At 45.2% G+C, this 19,198-nt stretch overlaps 1 protein-coding gene across 1 annotated transcript in view; it reads left to right on the top strand.

Annotated features, from left to right (window-relative positions):
* ACBD6 (acyl-CoA binding domain containing 6) overlaps nucleotides 1–19,198 on the top strand; it is a 68,910-nt gene that overhangs the window by 23,744 nt on the left and 25,968 nt on the right. Inside the window, exons 5-6 of the mRNA XM_031595615.2 lie at nucleotides 7,426–7,531; nucleotides 12,784–12,873. Of these exons, the coding sequence (XP_031451475.2) occupies nucleotides 7,426–7,531; nucleotides 12,784–12,873 (196 nt within the window). The remainder of the gene's footprint in view (nucleotides 1–7,425; nucleotides 7,532–12,783; nucleotides 12,874–19,198) is intronic.

The raw sequence follows: 19,198 nt of genomic DNA, 5'->3' as shown, positions 1-19,198 counted from the left end.
TAAATCTTGTTTTCTAAGATTTCTAAGGCTTCTAAAAACTAAAACTTGACCCTTCCTCAGCCCTGGGATCTGACAGACTGCTGCAAGCAATGAATTCCGTAGCAAGCAGTGCCGTGCCAAACGCAGGCTCCCATGTATCCTTTAAGATTCAGCTGATGCAAAGGCAGAGAAAGGCTGTCCAATTTATCTGGAGCCCAGCATCTTCACAGCCTCACCAGGCACCAGCAGATAGGCAGGAATGCAAGTGCAGAGTTTTGAAGGCTCACCTAAGCAGATTCTCTTAATTTATGCTTACCAGAAGCATTTGAACAGTTGAACAAATGATTACAGCAGCAGCTGGCAGTAGGTTAATAGGGAGATGAGAGATCTTGTTTTAAGAGTAGTGTAAACTGTGAGTTTACTGTCAGCAGTCAATTACTAAAGCAGCACTGCTATTGCTTTCAAAGTGAGTTTCTAGGGTATACATAAATAATGCTTACATTCCTTCTGTGGAACAAAGTGCTTGGCTTTTAGGGTGCAAATGCTGGGCAAGGGGGAATTGCCATACCATACCCTGAAGTCAGATGGATTCGGGGTTGGGAGAGCTGGGATAGAGCCAGGGCTGAATTTGCCTTATCACTAATTATCTCAAATGTTTCCACTTTGAGAACACGATAGGAAAATGGTCAGTCTGGCTCATGTAACCACATTGCAAGGATTCCAAATAAATTCAAGAGCATCCATAGAAACAGGTTATACTGATCTAATTAAATCAATTTAGAGAGAGATTCAGTTAAATCAGTGCAATTTGCGTGTTCATAGATCAATCCTCAAATCAGGAGAAGGTCTCTTGAGCTAATGAGGCGTAGCAGTTATTTACTTTGGGGTGCTGGGCACTGGTCATCAATTAGGAGTCATTAATAAAGCCTGGCAATAAAGAGCTGAAGTACCCCCAGTGACTAATGCGGAACAGTTGCAAAATGTATTAGCATAGTGCTCTGCCTTTGTGTTTCTCTGTAAATCACTTATCTCACTTTGGGCATTAGATAAAAATAATGTGTGCTGGTGATGGAACTCGGAGATTCCCCTTGAAGGAGGGTTTGGAAATGATCTGTGACTTCAGGCTGCTCAGCAGTGGTGGGTATAGCGTTGGGTTTTTTTTCTGCTGCATAAGGCTTCATGTCTGGTCTTAATGCCAGAATGAAAGCAGCAGTGGCTGAGCTCTTCCATGAACGAATAACAATAATTACAGTTTCACAAAGCTGGAAAATAAACAGTGGGATAAGGCTGACTGATGTGTCACCGATATAAATCTAAGACGCGGGCTGAGGGAGATGCCCAGGAGAGCTGCACAACTGGAAATTTAACTTCAAAGTTTTTTTTAAACATTTTTAAAAGAGAGAGGAAAAAAAAAAAAAAAAGGTAGTTTACAAATGTTTCAGCAAACTTGGCAGATAGCAAATACTGCGGCCAGACATCTGCTCCCATTTCCGAGCACAGCAGAGGAGCTGCCTGCATGTGGACTGTGCCTGTTGGGATGGAATTGAAATCCCTTGGGTGGCTCTGAGATCCCACTGAGTTTTGTGACACACTCTGCCATCCCAAGGGGTGAAAGGAGCTCTTTTTCTGACAAACCACCACGCTTTCCTGCAGCACTCCGGAGCAGAGGGGACCCTGTGGGCTCACTGCTGATAAGCCTGCTTTAGGAAGCGGGGACCATTGAGCAGTCAGGTGGCAGCCAGCACCCCCAGCACTCCTCTCCCCGTCCCCCTGGTGTTTGGAAGCCAGCCCACTGCCGTGTAATCTATCAGAATTGTATTAATCCCACTAACGCAGCCGCCATCTGGCCCCGCTGCCGGCCGGCTCGCGCGAGCTTCCGTGATGGATGGGCTCTGGAATTGATTAGTTGTTCTGCGAGACAAATGAACTGTTTTGGCAGAAAATACCAGAGGTCGCTGCGTGTGGTCAGGCACAAAGGCTGCTGAATTTTAATGAGCTGCTTCCAGCATCCGTGGTGAAGGTGCTGCTTTGCTTCGCAGCCTTTTGGGGAGAGCCCGGCGCGTGGCCGGGGTTTGGTTCATTCCTTCCAGCCTGCCCTGGGAATGCCAGCGATGGAAACGAGAGCAACGTTGGCGTTAGTAGAAATGGATGCTCTGTCCATGGTGCTTCCACAACAACCGCCAGGATTGCTCTGGGTTTATGGCTTCCCCAGGGTGGTGACCTTGGGACTGTGCTGGGCAAAGGGCCGGCCTCACTCAGGCCTCTTTCTCTGGCCTTCCCAATGGGGCTTTTCACGGCTGTCCCCTCCCCGCTGTGACGCTGCTAATCTGCCAAAGTGCCGTGCGTGGCGCGGCGTGTGGCACCGGCTGACACATGTCTCACTGCGTCCCCACAGCCCCCCAAGGACCGCACACAAGTGTACAGGCAAGTGGGCAACACTCCCCCCGGGACAGCCTGCCGGTTCCAAATAAACTTGAGTTATGGATTTATTCAGCTTGTAAAACCTCAGCTGGCATAAATAATTGAGAAAGCAAAGGTTTGTCTGCGGTGCATACCTCAGGGACCCACTCCTGCCTCCCCCCCTCCCACCACCCTTTCTTATGAAAATGATCCCAGTTGCACTGCTAGATAATAACAACACCAAGCAATTAAAAGCTATGGGTGGCTGGAGAGAGGAGAAAAGGTTCAGTTAATGAGCTTTTCCTCTTCCTGCGCCCAAGAGAGCCTCAGAAGTGACGAGGCGATTAAAGCGAAGAGATAATTATAGATTATGTGAAAATGGGTCCCGTGGGGGCCGAGGGCCTTGACACAAACACTGAGTGCTGCGAGTGCCTCTCGGCTCCCCACACGCTGCCGCTCCGCTCCGGTGGGCTCCCATTGCCTGGCCATGCCACCTGTGTGCAGCACCGGGGCCAGGCAGCCCTCGCTGAGCATCTTTTGGGATACAGATATGGGAAGGGGAAGAGGAAACCCAACACAGCACTGAGTGGATCCCTCAAGGCCTCGGAGCAGAGGTAATCTGTGAGGGTGGAAGGGAGCGGGGCCGGCACCAGTTGGGAATTGAGCTTGGGTGGATTTACTGTGCCTCAGGTAGAGAGGGAGTGAAGCCTGGTTAAGTGACAGTAGATCTCCCCTATGAGCTATTTAAAACCCGTTGGCTTGACCCCTCTGTTTTTCATATGGCTTATGGAGAAGGCTTTGGAAGCCTTGCAGGCTTGGAAAAAGGAGATGGCTTGGTGTAAGCTCTCCTGCATTGTCTTCAAGGATGGAAGGAACTGCCTATGCTTTACTTTTGGGCAATAGGTGTGGTTCAGGTTGATTTGATAGATGACCTTTAAAATTAAAAGGTCCCTTCCAATTGTAAGGATTCTATGATTTTGAATGGGGATTAGCATCTCCTACTGGAATGGGGTGAGCAGAAAGCAGTTGGAGAGGTAGAATATGTTGGGGAGGGAGGAGAGGAGAAGCCCTTCCAGCCACCTGCAAGGAACAGATTTCCATCTATCAGGTGATCATGGATTTGAGGACTCCTCAATGAGAAGAGACAAGGCTTGTATGTCATATAGTCTGACACTGAAACAAACTCATCTCAATCTTCCTTTAGCTACCCTTGTAAGTAACTGTGCACTTCTATAGTAGTTTGAGTTTCCTGCTCTTTCCCAACCCAAGGTCCTAAAGGCTGTATTTTTCATAAATGGACACTTACATTTAAATGACTAGAAACACTAGAATCTTTTCCCCTGTAACATGGGTATCAAACAATGTTATGATATAACAATGCTGTTGTATTTCTGATGTGCTTCTGCCTGGGTTTTTAGGTTATTTCATCTTCTAGGCCTCGCTGCTGACTTTTATCAGCTTTATAGGTAGAGTGCACGTGCCCACTGGTCTACAAACCGTGCATCCTCTTTGCTTCCTTGTAACTGCTGTGCTGGAGGGGTTGTTTTACATGTACACAAACAGGTGTGAAACAAATGAAAAATCCTCACCTGCTTTTGTGCTATGTTTCTTATTTCTTCTCTGTGTCTAAAAGAAGAAAAGAAGAGCCCAGTTTATACTATTTTTATGAGTTTTTTTCCCCCTCCAGTTACCTTCCTGGTTTTGGCACTTGGCAAGAACAAATTGTTTTGAATGTCTGAAGCACAGACATCGTTTTGTTTGCAATAAAATATCTTTGTTAGGACTGTATGGACTTCGTTCAAATCTGTTTGTAAAAAAGCTTACTTCTCTTTGTTGGTTTCTGTAAAATAGAGGGAGAGAATATATGCTAACAATTATTTTTTTAATTCAAAAACAGGAGGCAGCAGGTTTAAACCCTGACAAATAAATGCACTGTAGAAAGGTGAAATTTCCCAAAACCTTATCTCTGTAGAGGGAGATTGCTATCCTGGAATAATTCCATTGTGGAGATAGAAAAGTGTTTTTTTGGAAGGGGACTGCATAGACTATTCACAGAGATGGTTAGTCCAGAAAAGCTAAATCATATCCAGATAACTGTGTCCATTTTTCTCCCTCACAAATAATACTGGTATGCTCAGGAGAAGACTAAGAGTTGGCCTGGAGGTTGTGGTGGAATGGTGGCCCACTGCTGCTCCATCAGTGCTAGGAACATGCCCTCCCACTGTGCTCTTGCAGACATGTTGCCATGGAGCACAGGGAGCAAGCAGTTGCTTCACTGCTGCTGTTTGCCTTCCTGCTGGTGCCTTCAGTTGTGCCACATGAAGCCCAGCAGGGCTTTCAGTAGCCAAGAGCACATGTGAGAGGTTAGACTGGCAAGGCAGGGTTGGAGGGACATCTCTGCTTGTCAAATCAGCCCTTGTTAGCAAGGACAGACATGCCTCATAACCTCCATCATGAAGCTGTCGATCTCCATCTCAAACAGCATAAGCTTTTGCCTTTTCTAATCCCACCATGAGAGCCTTTTTTCCCTCCAGAATTCAAAGTAATTGCACTTAAAGCAGGCAGTGATTTGTTCCCCAGGAGCCTGCGTAGCATACAAGCAAGGCCTCCAACAAATGAGTCCTTGAGAGTGCAGTTAAGGAATTGGAAGGCTTCTGTAGCATCCCTGGGCCTGCACATGAAGTGTGTGATCTCTCCTGGAAAGGTGCAGCTCAGCTGTGCCAGAGGACTGCTTGTGTGCAGGGAATAGGGGAGATCATAGAATGGGCCTGGGTTGAAAAGGACCATAATCATAATCTAGTTCCAACCCCCTGCTATGTTTATGTTTAAGGTCACCAAACACTAGACCAGGCTGCCCAGAACCACATCCAGCCTGGCCTTGAATGCCTCCAGGGATGCAAAGGAGAATGGCCCAGAGCATTGTGGCCTCTCCAGTGGGTCTGATCTGCTGCAGCAGGCTCCTGCTTTTGTAAGGAACTTCCTTGGAGGCTGCCAGGTCTGAGTTCTGCTCAACGTCCAGATTGTCTTAAGCCCACAGGTGACTGTGAACTGGGGGTGTCACAGGAGAGGCTAACTTTGTATTATTTGCTGTTTGGAAGATGCCAAATCCCATGACAGTAGTGGTGAGTTCATTGGTGCTGTAGTTTTCATTTGTTAACTAGGAAGGGGAGGGAAAACATGGACTTTATCCTTACTTTTAACAAAGCTACTTTACTCCTCAATAGGAACACAGCTGTATTGGTATACCTGTACCTGAAGACATTGTCACGCCTCAGGCTTTGGTTGTTTATGTTTATGTACCATCCCACAGGTGAACCTCGTTGCATTTCTTTTCATAGTGATGGTGATACAACAAAGCTTGACCATGGCCTTGGCTCAGAGTTGCAGGCTAGGATATGCAAGGAACCAACACATGCCTGCTTTAGGATACCAATGCATGCTCCCTCAGCCCTGCTTGCTGAGGGAAAGACCCACAAGTAGGGATGTGGCAGGTGTTTGAGTTACACCAAGTAACAATCAGAAAGATCAACATGATGGAATAGTGATACAGGAGATTAAAGTCATTAGAGTGATAGAAAGGTGCTGCAAATAAAAAGTGCTTACCTGTCTCTGAAGATCTAGGCTTGCAAGGGAAACTCCACAAGGGAGGAACCTCCAGAAAGAGATCCTTCCCCAGTGGCAGTCAGCTCTTAAATGAGGTCTAAGAGAAGTACAGCCAGGCTCCATTCCTTCTGGTCACACACATGAATTGCCTTCACCTGTGCTCCCAGGGCTGACCGGGTCCTTTCCCCAGGTGCTCAATCAGTGCTTCAGGCCACGACTCAACAGTTACCATATGCACCAATAGCTTCTTCTGGAGCTAAAAGCTGTATTCTGGCTTCAGACATGCTAAACTTCATGTTGTTATCAATGAAGCAAACAACTTCTAATGAAGTTAAGACCTTCATACAGATTCTTAAAGCATGAGAGAGCTTCATATCAATTGCTGGATCTGCAGTGCTTCTTAGCAATTAGTAAAGCAAATGCTCAGAACCTTTAGGAAAAAGATGGAGAGCTGAATGAAGACTTTTTACCCCACTGTACAAATCTGTGCACCTGCATGTCTAATACAGATTCAGGTCAACCCATTTCAAAAAGGAAGGAGAGAGACTGAAGAAGAGGGTGAAAGGGAAGTATCAGCAGAAGTAGGAGTTTCTATCCGAGGAGACAACAGCATGGTTTGAAAGGAGCATCTGGAGAGAATGTGACTTGTGTGGTCATAAGGTGGTGGTGTGAAGTACGTGAATAAACACAGATTACCAAAGAGCACCCAATAATATCAGACATCTGTTTTAAAAACATCAAAAGAAAGTATCTGTTCACTTTTCATCCCTTCATGCCCACAATATGGAGCCGTAGAGCTTTCCCTTAACAAGGCTGAGAGCATGAACGGGTTAAAAAGTAAAAAAGTGTTCGAAAAAGGCTTTGGAAAAATCTGAGAAACATCTTCATCTGGATACGGCTACAAAAATCCTTGAGCCACCAATTTTCAGAAGCTGAGGATCTAACCAAGATTAGATCCTCAGCTTTGCACTCGTCCTGTTTCTTCTGCTCTTTTCTCCAAACCTGTGTTAGTGACCACCGTCACAGATACATGGCATTGAAAAGGCCTTTGGTCTGACTCGAAGTGGTGGTAGTTACAAGTTAGTTTGCGTAGCAGGGAGAAGCAGAGCTTTAGCCCTTTATCCTCTGGCAGACTGCAGTGATACATACCAGGACTGAGCAGGTTTCGTGTTGGGTAACTTCATAAGCTTCTTGTGACAGTTCACAGGAGTAAGACTTCTGCCCTGATACAGTGTTGTTAAAAACAACCTTTGTTTTCTAGGAAGCAGGAATTTCTGACTCATGGGGAAAGAAAGTATTCTTCTGCATGCATCATACCAGAAGCCTGTTCCACTCCAGAGATGCTATTGAAATGTTTGCAGCAAAGTTAGAGCGTAAGATGTGCACGTGGCCTTTGTGCGGTGCAGTAATGTGTTATTTCTTTTGCTTTTGTTTCCTGAATAGAGAAGAGGACAAGAACATTTTTGATTACTGCAGAGAAAACAACATTGACTACGTAACCAAAGCCATTCAGTCGAAAAAAGTGGACGTGAATGTTGCAGATGAGGAGGTATGGATAAAAAGATACAGAAAATCAGTCTTTTAATTGTTTAGTTTATTAACTCAGTATTAGACCTTTCCAGAATTCCCCTGTTAGGCTTGTTAGAAGGTACTGCAAGAGTTGGACACGCACTTGATCATGGAGATGAGTATAATCTGTTTGAAAAGAGCAACTTTCCACTGGATTTCTAGCAGCATGGATGTACTGTGGTTTTGTAACATGTCAGAAACTTCCTGTTATTTTCAGCAACAAGAGCTGCAACTTGCAGAATGATCTGCTGGAAACCCCCTTTCTAGGGGCATCGTACGCTCTTTTTCAGAATCAAAACAGTATTTCCTCACAGGGAGATAATAGAGATATTGCCAGAAACCTCAAGAAAAAGACAAATACATAAAATGTGAATGGCCTGATGATTTTCTTGGTAAAAAACCTGGAGTGGACAGTTCTGCATTCAGCAGATGTAGCAGTACCAGCTTTATTGCGCTGGTTTCAGTGCTTGCATACTGCCACCTAGCCCTGCTCTTGGTCAACAGTATATGCACAGCTACTTTTGCCCGCTGCTTTCCAGCACATTGTGTTTTGGTGAACAGATGAAGTGCTTACACATTCATAGACTGAGACGCCACAAATTCAGTTGGGTTCTCCTCTAGCTCTAAGCAGATTTCTGCCCTCTGAGCCATGACAGCCCCGGCTGGGGCTCTGAATGCTGATGGCAGGGCCTTTTATTATTAATCAGGAATTCGTGTGAATTAATTTTCAGATGAGAGGGAAGGTGTTCACGATCAGAGTTGGAATTTCGCATTGTAAATTCAATGAACTGAAACTGTCATATGCCACGCAGTCACTGCAACAGGGCTGTACACTCCACACTGGGCTCCATTTGCCCTTCTGTCAGCCACAGGTTGCAGAAGTGAGTGCCCAGGGCAGTCATTCCCAACATGGCCAGAATCTTTTCATTAATAAAGTCCCATTTTGGAGATCACACGCTTGTAATCGGTGCATAATAACATCATGTGATCTTTGCTTCATTTCCATTGATGAGATGTTTTCATCCTTCCCGATGTTCAGAAGCTGGTTCCTTCTTTTGCAATGCATGCAATGAATGTGCATGCCTTCAGCCAAAGAAATTGGTTAAAAAAATAACTGTGAACGATGGCTGAAATATTTTTGTTCTCTCCTGTAAACATTTGGAGCCAGATCTGAAAAGTGTAGAGTGAGTCTCAAAGAGTTCTCCTCTTTGAGAAATATGCTCACGAGTCCAAAGTGTGATAGGGCCTGTTTCAGAACCAGCAGGCACTTGCAGAGCATGGAGCTGCTGCAGCAAACACCTGACACCTCTGCGTCCCTGGCTACCGATGGAAAGTGGATGGAAAGATGCCCGCTGGTGCAGAATTCCCCCATAGGTATATTTCTGCTTATCCCAGCAAGTGCTCAGAGAAGTGGGAGCCCCTTTTGGCAGGAGCTGGCTTCATTAGGCTTGATTTTAATTGGTTAAATAAATAAATAAATTAGAGAAACGAGAAATCTGAAAGAAATGTTTGTTTGATGGTGTTTTGAGGGGCTGAAACCGTCGCCGGAGCTGTTTAGTATCCAAATGCATTCTTCAGAGTCTGGGGAGCTGCTCATTTTCCAGTATCGTGCAAATTGATTGAAGTTTTAGAACCCATTTTAGGAAGGAGATAACCCAGAGCAAGCCTTTGGTAGAGTGAAGTGTATGCAAGCATCATCTTGTCATTTTTATTAAGTGTTTTAGTGTTACAGTGTAAATACATCCTGCCATATCCAGAAGATGCCTTTCCCAGCCCTCTGAACGTAACTCACTCTGTCGATCTTTTGATTTAAACACATATAAATATAAAATGGCAGCACGGATCCGTACAAAGAGTTAACTTGTTATGGAACAAAATCTGCTGGAGCACCAAGCAGCCTCGTGCTCAGCTGTAAAGGCTCTCAGCACAGCCTCTCCCGCAACAGGAATGGCCTGCCTGCAGTGGTATGGTGCTTTGGTTTTATCACCAAACGATGTATTCGTGCTGTATCTAGTTAGCAAAGGGAGAAAATGAGAATAAAGATGTAAAATGGGGGCAAGCCGACTTAGAAGCAAAAGGATTTCAGAAGGAGCAGTAGGAGTCTGTAGGCTTTAGGCAGAGATGCCCTTGGCAACTTCTGAAGCATGGGCTGTCTCCTCCCCTAGATTAAAGAAAGAAATGAAAATCTTTGTGTACAGCAGTCAAGCCAGCACACCTGCTAACAGTACGGATATAATAAACTTCAATTTAGAATTAAGCAAAGAATCTAATGACAGTAATCATGTACATGCTTCCATTTACTGGATCTAAATTGCCCAGAGTTCAACAGAATAGCTTGCATTCACTTAGGAGTAATAGTGCAGACTAAAACAACCAGTTTCTCTTGCATGTGTCAGCAGGACTAATGGAATAAGGGATGGACTGTGGCTGGGGAGTCACCGCAGGGCGTCAGGCACGCTCTGGCAGCGTGGATCGTTTGCTGCCTTTGTGGGAGCAGTATTTCTTCAGCTGTTAACTAACCAGTAGTTGTTCAGAGGCATAAGTGGGTTGCTTCCATCATCTGTGCCAACGTCCAGGAGGCTGTAGATGGAGATTTTGTTGTAACTGTTGGAAGTGCCCCAATAAACAAACACAGAATCACAGAACGGCCTGGGTTGAAAAGGGCCACAACTCTCATCCAGTTCCAACCCCCTGCTATGTACAGGTCGCCAACCAGCAGACCAGGCTGCCCAAAGCCACATCCAGCCTGGCCTTGAATGCCTGCAGGGATGGGGCATCCCAATAAAACTCTTGCTACAGATTGTCTATTGTTGGTGTGCAGCCTTTACAGCTGCAAACATTGTACCTAGAAGTAGAGCTTGATACTGTGGCGTTTGCACTGAGGTTGGCTTTGTTCTCCTCTTTCTCTGCACTGGCTAATTGATGTGAAATTCATTCCCATCCGTTTGTCTGCTGAGGTTCGGTCTAGCTGAGACAAATCCCCGTCCTGTGCTTTGTTTGTGAACACACTGTGACTTGGAGCTGAGCAAATTGATATGCTGTTGGCTTGAGAAACTGCTGCAGAAGCCGGCCAAGCTGGCAGCGGTTACCCAAGCAAAGCACGGAAGATTTAAGAGGCAGGGTTAGTGCACTGGGGCTATTTTTATGCTGTTTTTATTAAAGACTTGAGAGGCAGGGGAAATGCATCTTCTCAAGTAACTTCTGCAACAACTGTTGTGTGTTTGAATTGCACGGAGCGAGCACCCTGCTGTCTGATTGCACTGGGCAAGGCTACTGCTGCAGTGCTTTGCCATGCAAAATTATTCGCCTTGGTCTGAGTCTTTCACTGCCTAATGAAATAGTCATACGGGAAGTGCTTTGGGACAGCTCAATCTGTGGCTCTTAATGCTTCTGCTGTGTTATTTAAAGATGCAGACACATGTTGATGCAAAGTAACAGCTGTGCAGGCTGTTTTCAACCTGTATAGGTGATAGCCAAGCTGCGCAGAGAGTTGTAGACTGTGTGTTCGGTTGGTTTATCACTGAATTGTTATTAGTTTTTTAAGGAAACAGGTAGACTTTGTAGCTGTCTAGCTGTCTTAAATACATACAGCTAAGGCTCCAGAAGATTTTAGTTTGCCTGCTTCAATGCAAACAGTCGTGAGCTGGATGTGGCTCTGGGCAGCCTGGTCTGCTGGTTGGTGACCCTGCGCAAAGCAGGGGGTTGGAACTAGATGAGCACTGTGGTTCTTTTCAACCCAGGCCATTCTATGATTGTTTTAAACTTAAGTTTCTTAGTGATGCTTTTTGTTATATGGTAAGTACAATGAGATTATTCTTCTTACTTCCAGTGGTGTGCTCTCGCAGAGGGAGTCCCTGCCACCCTGTGCTTAGGGGATAAGATGCTGCAAGGATGCAGCCATTTCTTGTGTGGAACGTGTCAGCTTTTTAATAGTGCACGATTACAATGCAGAACCATTTAAGGCACTAATTGGAAAATATTGTATCCATTTAGAATTGCAGAGAAAATATATAGGTAAGCAGAGTGTAATTACCCAAAATGGAATTGGCCCAAGACTTGAAATCCATACTCCTGCAAATAGCGCGAGGAGATTTTTAATGACTGGAGATGATCAAGGCTTCAGTTTCTTGTCTTGTCCAAAAGGCAACGTTCACAGCAGAAGCAGCACTGCAGGAAGGGACTGGTTGCACCGTGCTGCAGTATCACCACGCTCACACAACGGGCAGCACAGTTCCTCCTCAACCACTGGGTTTCCTTCATTGGACTCAAGTTCAGCATCAGTAAAATAAGGTTCTGCTTGACCAGAGACAAATGCAAACCAAAATGTTGCAGCCATCTGTTACTTATGGATAGGATAGGAAAGCCTTTATTTTGCACTACAATCACACAAAAATTGGAATTGTGTAATTAGAATATTGTTTCTATACTGCATGTGTAGAGAAACAGGGATAATCAGTTGAAGCACTTATTGCTATTCTGCATATTGCAGATAAAGTGCTTCTTTCTTCTGAAATAGAAACCAGGCGCAAGGAAGTTTGGCATTACTTGCCCAACTGAAATCCTCATTCTTAAGTAATTACCAGGCCAGAGTTGAGCTAGGGATGCTAAAGATGAATTAAAGATTTTCCCATGTTTACAGATTCGTGTGTAAATGGCACTCTTTCCCTCTCTTAGACGTTGATTGTGGTGCTGAGTGCAAGAACATAAATCATTCAGTGGCCCACCGATGTCATCAGTGCTTCACAGAAAGTCATTGTCAGAGAATACATTCTAATTCAAGGTTAATTAGTGTAACATTAAAATTATGTGTTACAAAAATTAATTACTCACTGGGTCAAAAAGTGTGTTAAAAAGCTCAATGCTTTGGGTCTGCTTATCCTCCTTCCAAATAACATCTGCCTGTGCCGCCCTGCTGAAGGATGCCCAGCAGGAGAAGGGTGAGCTTCTGCTGCAGGTATCTTCTGCCCCACCTGCAGATCTGGCACCGTGGTTGGGAAATTGGCTCACAGTCCCCATTAGTGGATAAATGAGTTGCTCACCTCGTTCACCACTGCTGCATCAAGAGATTTATAGGCAGGCGTGGGCTGCTGTAAGTCCAGATCCGGAGCACTAGGATGCTATGTACTGATGTTAGTGTATTTCTGCTATTACTACTCAATAATTCATAGCATAACTACAATTCTCCAAGCTGTTTTTTGACTAGCTTTGCTACTTTTCTCTTGGATGTTGCAGGGCAGGGCTCTGCTCCACTGGGCATGCGACAGAGGACACAGGGAGCTCGTTTCAGTACTGTTACAACACGCTGCTGACATTAACAGCCAGGTAAGAAAGGAATGAAAACAGAACTTGTGTGCTGTTTGTTCTGTGGCCTCCTGAGGACCCCCAGAGCAATTTCTTTCGCAGCATTACACAGGAGAATGCTCGAAAGTGTCTGAGCTGAAGGGGCAGCAGTGTAATGCATCAGGCTGGGAGCTGCCCTGGTTCAGCTGCAGCTCAACAAGTGGTTCCTTCTGGCCAGCAAGCTGGAAGCTCCCCGCACTCACAGCTCAACGCTCTTAGTTTTGTCAGCTGGCTGTAATGAAGGGCTGCCCTGTGTAATTGTGATTGTGTTCGGAAATAATCGTTCAACATATTTCTGTCAGATGGTGATTGACTGCTCTTTACCAGCGTGGCTTTTATAGGCTTTGTTCTCCTGCCCGGTTTGGACAGAGATGTTCTCCTTTTTGACAACTTTGCAAGCTCTTAGAAGCGAGATGGCTTCATCAGCCTTGCAGAAGGTGCTGTGGGAATTTGTACAAAGTGGACCTTCACCACACTGGTGGCATGGAATGCCCTGTTACCAGCCCAGAGCCAGCCTTCCAGCGAGCAAGCAGGCAGTGTGTCACATGCATCTGGGGACAGCTTCCCTTTGAAATGAGATGGAGGTGGGGCCCACCAGCTGCCCGTCCCTTTTAACCTGACAGCCTGGGAGATGGTTCCATTTGAAATGCTGTACTGCGACAGCATGCAGAGAATTCACTTTTTGGATATCTATCTCATTTCTTTGGAGGTAAAGTCTCCTAAAAAAGAAGGCTGAAGGGAGAATCGTCTTATTTTTCTCCAAACTTCAATTTTCTGTTAAATTCTTTCCGTTCTTTTTTCTTGATGTATTGCACATTTTCTAACCAGTTTATTTTTGGCCAGTAACAAAAGGTTAATAATGGCCATAAAAAGAAAATCAATCTTTGACTTTTTTTTTTTTTCCACCAAGGTAATAAAGGAGAATTTTTATAAAGGTCCTGCATTGCACGTAGGTGTGTTCCCAGGGAAGGCAGGCGCGTTTTTATTCTCAGCCATATATAAGTTGCAATAACGTTTTGAGACTCCATGACCTAATGTTTATTTCTTCTTTATTTTGACCTTTACTCTCTGAGAATTCACACCCAGAGAAGGAGCAGAAAGAGTTTTTGAAGAGTAACCTAAAGAAAAAAAAAGGAGAGGGAAAAACTGTGGCTTCCTAAGCGGCCATAAACACTGCAGTGTCTGCTATTACACATTACCAAATGCACTGTCAGTTACTGTGTGGGCTATGAAGAACCAATGGTTAGGTGTAAAGGGATCTCTGATGACTTGAAGCAGTAGTGCCATTATTTCAGCCTGCACATGTGCCTTGGCTCGCTCTTTACTGCCTTATTTTAGTTCACCCGTAGCAACGCTTATCTTGTGGAAGCACTTGAAACCTCTGGATCTGGATCTATTACTCTTCGTTGTTAAACAGACAGCTTGGAGCAGGAGGAGAGCTTGCCTGGCTCCACTCATTCTCACAGCATGCTCCAAACAGCTCCAATTCTGGGAATAACCACGCTCTCCTGGACTGCAGTGATGGAGTGCTGGTGCTTTTTGCTTTAAATGGTGGTACTGCAGCTTCAGAAGGGTGGTTCATTAATGTCACCGAAAAGCTGCAGCCATTGAGTTCTCTGATTGTTCATAATTAGCTCTAATAGCACATTTGACAAGCGGTAACCAATTGCCATGGGCAAAGGGATACAGAAAGGCAACAGGCTTCTCTTCACCTTGAAAAGGGGAGTGTGTGCAATTGAATTACCTAAATCTTCAGAGCCAGAGGCCATTTCCAAGTGGGTGGTGGTAGGGCGTTTTGGAGCCCTGCTGGAAATACCCAGAGCTGGGGAATCAGGCTGAAAACAGCCTTCTGCCACTGCAGCTCTGCTTGCTTAAAACATAGGCTTTTAATTGAGTGCTGAAGGGAAGGGATGGGGAGCATATTCATAACGCGATAGTTACGAAGCAGCTCAGACAGCATGATTGTAATATCAATTTCTAGCTTTAAAATATATACGAAGACATGAATAAGTTTTCCTTGCAGAAGGTCAAGCGACAAGGAAAACCTTTTTTTACACCGTCAAAGCATCAGTTGTGACAATTTTTCCTTCAGTGTTTGCCCTGGACTTGGAAAGGAGGTTTTGAAGCAGGGGGCATTGGATGCTGGGTGTGCAGAATTGCACCCCAGCTTTGTGCTGCTGTGCATCCTCTGTGTTCCCTGTGCTTTAAGAAGGATGAAGGGCATCGTAGTCTAATAGCTGTGCACTGAGAGGAAGAATGGCAAGTAGTATCTTGTAACACCAAAGCAGTCAACTCGAGACTTGCCCCAGCCTTGCTGTCCCTGCGCATCATCGTGCAGTTCAAGTAATCAGCTTATCAACATTATACTTACATATAGAAAATAGTACCGTAGTTTGGCTAATTCACTCATGATCCAAGTTCTAACTGACCCGTCTGCTTTGTTTGCTGACCTTTCAGTTCTTCAGTAAAGGCACAGGTCACTGTACGAAGATTTCACACCTGTTGTCAGTAAGTTTTCCAGTAACCCCTGGGCCCTCAGGGCCTCGGGAAGGAAACTTGAGAATCACAGCTGGAAATCAGCAGGTTGGGAACTTCGTTGCCAGTAGGTGTGAATTTATGTTGTTCATTTGTACGCACCTGTAATTTCATTGAAAGTCATTAAGCATCCCGTGCTGTCTGCAGTGAGGGCTGGTTGCTCTCTGATACCTATGTGGATGTTGCATCTGTGTTTTGAACTAATTCACACCAGGCAGCACAGCTGTCTGAAGTCTATTTTGTTTCATTTAAGAGTAGCACAAGGAGCGTGGCTGCTTCCCCAGCCTGTCTTTTCTCTTTAGTCCCCTGCCAAAAGCCCCAGCAGACAGCAGCTCTCCATCTGCATGCCAACGTGCTTTTGAGTCATAGGACTTCTGGAGCCTGGGATGGGGAGTAGCAGTCCCCTCATAATACCTTCACGTCCTCATTGGGGAAAAAAGAAAAAAAGAAATCTTTTCAAATGGAGACAATACAAACATAATAAATGGCAGGGAGGGTTCATCTCCCTCATGACTAAATCCTTCTCAAACAACATTATTATTGACTGGCCTATTGGTTGCCAAAAAGGAAAATCAATTGTACTAGAGGTGGTTGCTGTGCCACAGATCATGGTACTAACCCAGCAGAGACAGGTTGATTTTTATCAACTGAGCCTAAAGACTAATTCCCACCATTAGCTAAAAATGAAGTAGGAATTACGGATGTGTTGAAGATTGCTAAGATTGGTGGCCAGTTGGTTTTATTTGTATGGCCTTTGTGTTTCCCTGCCTGACTCTCGAACGATTGCAAGTATAGAGTAAAAAGAAGCCAGAAAGTCTGCGTGTCGCTGCCTGTTTGTTTTCTTTTTAACTGCATTTATTCAGATTTCACAGCAAAAAGGGGAACTACATCAGCACGGGCCTCATGTTGGAGGTGCAGTGCAGACAAAGCAGTAGCCAGCTAGCGTGCATCCATCCCTTCCCTGCCTGTTTCTCTGTATCTGAGAGAGTTGTCGAAGAGATTGACACAGGCATCCTGGTGGTTCTTTATCAAGAGACACAGGTCCCAGGCTGCACCTTCACAGCTTTCCACTCCCTGTGGAATACATGCATGCCCACGTAGCCCACCGGCTTTTCTGCAAGCCCATCTGTGCAAATGCACCTATAGCTGAAATGCCAGCCATCAAAATACTCTGCTGTAAGGACCATTCTAACCTTGTTAAAAAAAATACCTGAGCGCTTTCATTTAATGTCCCGATATAAATTTCCCCCTAAATATGCTGAAAGCTTGGCTAATAAAGGCATGAGGACCCTCTCCTGGATCTGCAGATTGCTGCGGAGGTTTGGCATAGTTATGCTCTCAGCAAGCAAACGTTGCAGGTTCTGCTGACCTGACCATTGCTGCAGTGGAAGGCACGATGGCAAACAGATGAAGAAACTAAACAAAGATGAAAGGCAAAGCAGTGAGTAATGAGCGCAGAATTATTAACCACAATAGTTTCCTTCTTTCCTTACAGCCCCCAGTCCCTGTCTCAATATTTCTGTAGTCAGCTTTGCCAAGGAGATCTCAGAAGACTGCAGGCTTATACCCCTTCAGTCTTGACATTGTTGCCAATGGGTGTGAAATCCATTAGCCAAAAGAAAGGAAAGATCTGCTTAGTGACAGAGGGTAGCTTTCTACATTAAAGCATTGACATGGTGCCAGTCACACAGTTATTAGAAGTGGCACAGCTCCATGTCTCTCCTGCGGGTCTCTCTGTGGAATGTAGATTGGCAGCAGGTTGAATGTTAAATGGTCACCACTCAGCAGATGCTGATTTTACCTACTGGGAGAAAAGTCCCTTTCAGCAGAAGCATTTGCAAAATATTTGCAGCCCTAAATATATGCTGAGGGATGCAGACACTTATCCCTGGGTTGCTCTTCAGCTTCCGAAGACACCTCAGGTCTCAGCAGCACAAGCTGTGTACTGTAAGGACAAGTAGTAGTTTCCTTCTGCCTGTGCATGCCGATTTTTTTGTTGCGTTGTCTCCTCGCATCTTCCAGCTTGACATGTACAGCCTTTGTTTCTTCTGCTCCCTGTAGACGTATGAATCATTGCTTCACTGCTGGTGCAGCAAAGCAGTTGGCACCTCTGCTCAGGCAGCGCGCACAGCACTGCCTGCAAAGCAGGTTGAGACAACCGAGTGCTCCTGTGTGCTTCCAATGGTCATTTCAGGACCCACGCAGCCCTTTCAGCCTCATCGTGCAAAAGCAGCATTTGAGAAGGCAAAATCCAAGAGTCAGTCCTGAAGAACTGACACTAGCCCCCACTGTTAGACCCTCAAAATCTAAAGCTGCTCTCAGGGTAATCAGAATGCTGGGATTAAATCCAAGGTCCAGGTTTCTGTGAGTCCCTGTGAGGTTGCATGGCAGATGGGCATCACCTTGTTTCTTCATAGGGGCAGGCACTCAGCAAGGCCAGCGCTGGTGTGTGATGGCTGCAATCTCAGAGTGCTCACAGGGACAGCCTGCAGCAGCTGGCTGTTAGGTAGGCATGCATGGCACTGTGTTGGCTGGAAGAGAGGTCTTGTTCCTTACTGTGTCTCTCTCTGCAGGTGCAGGAATCAGCCTTACCTCAAATGCCTCCCTGGGAGGACGTGGGATGGTCCCAAATCCCTTTGTCCCAGGGTCATCTTTGACATAAGCACATGTTTAAGTCCCTGTAATTTGTGAAGGCATTGTTGGAAATGCTTTAGCCCCTCATTAAGGTGTTTGGTTAGCTGCACAAACAGGATACCACCGGCAGCCAAGCTGGTTTTTCAGGTGGACGCATCACATTGGAATGGTCTGTAGCCTTGCTTCATTTCCTATATCCCAGGCATTGGGCTGTGCTGGAGAAACAACCTTTGCTAAGTAACCAGCTACTCCTTGCTCGGGAGAGGTAGTTCCTGGAGCATTTGCATTCAGCTTTCCCTGTTTTGAAGGAGCTAAATTCCACCAGTGACCTTCTTCCTAAGGACTTTTCAGTATGAGAAAGTCTGATTTTGCTTCCCAAATGGAATTTTGTACTCATACGTTGTCAGTTGTCTTTTCCTGTTTGGCAAACAAATGCTGAGCTCATTGTTGGGACATCTTGAACTTGCTGGCTTTGACGCAGATAGGTTCTGCTAGTTTTTCTAAAAAAGATGGACTTTGTTCCAGCATTTTGAATCCCAGGATAGTAGTTTTTTCTTCTCTCTTATAAAGATTTTAAGTTAGATTTCAACTAATTCACACCTGTTGCTTGGCTTTATGGGTTGTAAGTGACAAAACAGAACTCAAAATGGCAAAGCTCATTTAGGAGATCCCTATCCCTTAATTTCCATATTTCTTTTCTGCAACAGTTGTTAGTGCAGGACTCTAACACAATAGCACATCTCCAGCAGTAGGAATAGTAAACGCTAAGCAGACTGAACATGGTAAACAGAAGGGATTTTCTATGTATTTACCTGAAATCCATGGCTTGGAGGCTCCTGAATTACTTCTTTTTCTTTGATAAGTTTCTCTCCCACCTATTTGGATCCCAACCTTCCATGCCAGCTGTAGTGCTGTGGTTTAGCTGTGCATTTGCTTCCGCTTGCCACCACTATTTCACGTGATAGCCCATCACTCTGATGTCATGAGAAACAGTCATTGTTCCCCCACTTGCCTTTTCTGTTCTGTTGTTGACTTCATCAGCCTCCTTGAGCCCTCTTAATCACATTTTTCAGACTGAGAAGTTTAATTGTAGATTACTCATTTAGTTGTACCCCTCTTGGAAGCTGTCTAGTAACTT

This window comes from Phasianus colchicus, chromosome 9 (assembly GCF_987193195.1).
Source record: "Phasianus colchicus chromosome 9, bPhaCol1.hap1.1, whole genome shotgun sequence".
In the NCBI taxonomy this organism is placed as follows: Eukaryota; Metazoa; Chordata; class Aves; order Galliformes; family Phasianidae; genus Phasianus; species Phasianus colchicus.
Note: the sequence above shows the minus strand (reverse complement) of the source record. Positions and strands in the feature narration are given on the sequence as shown.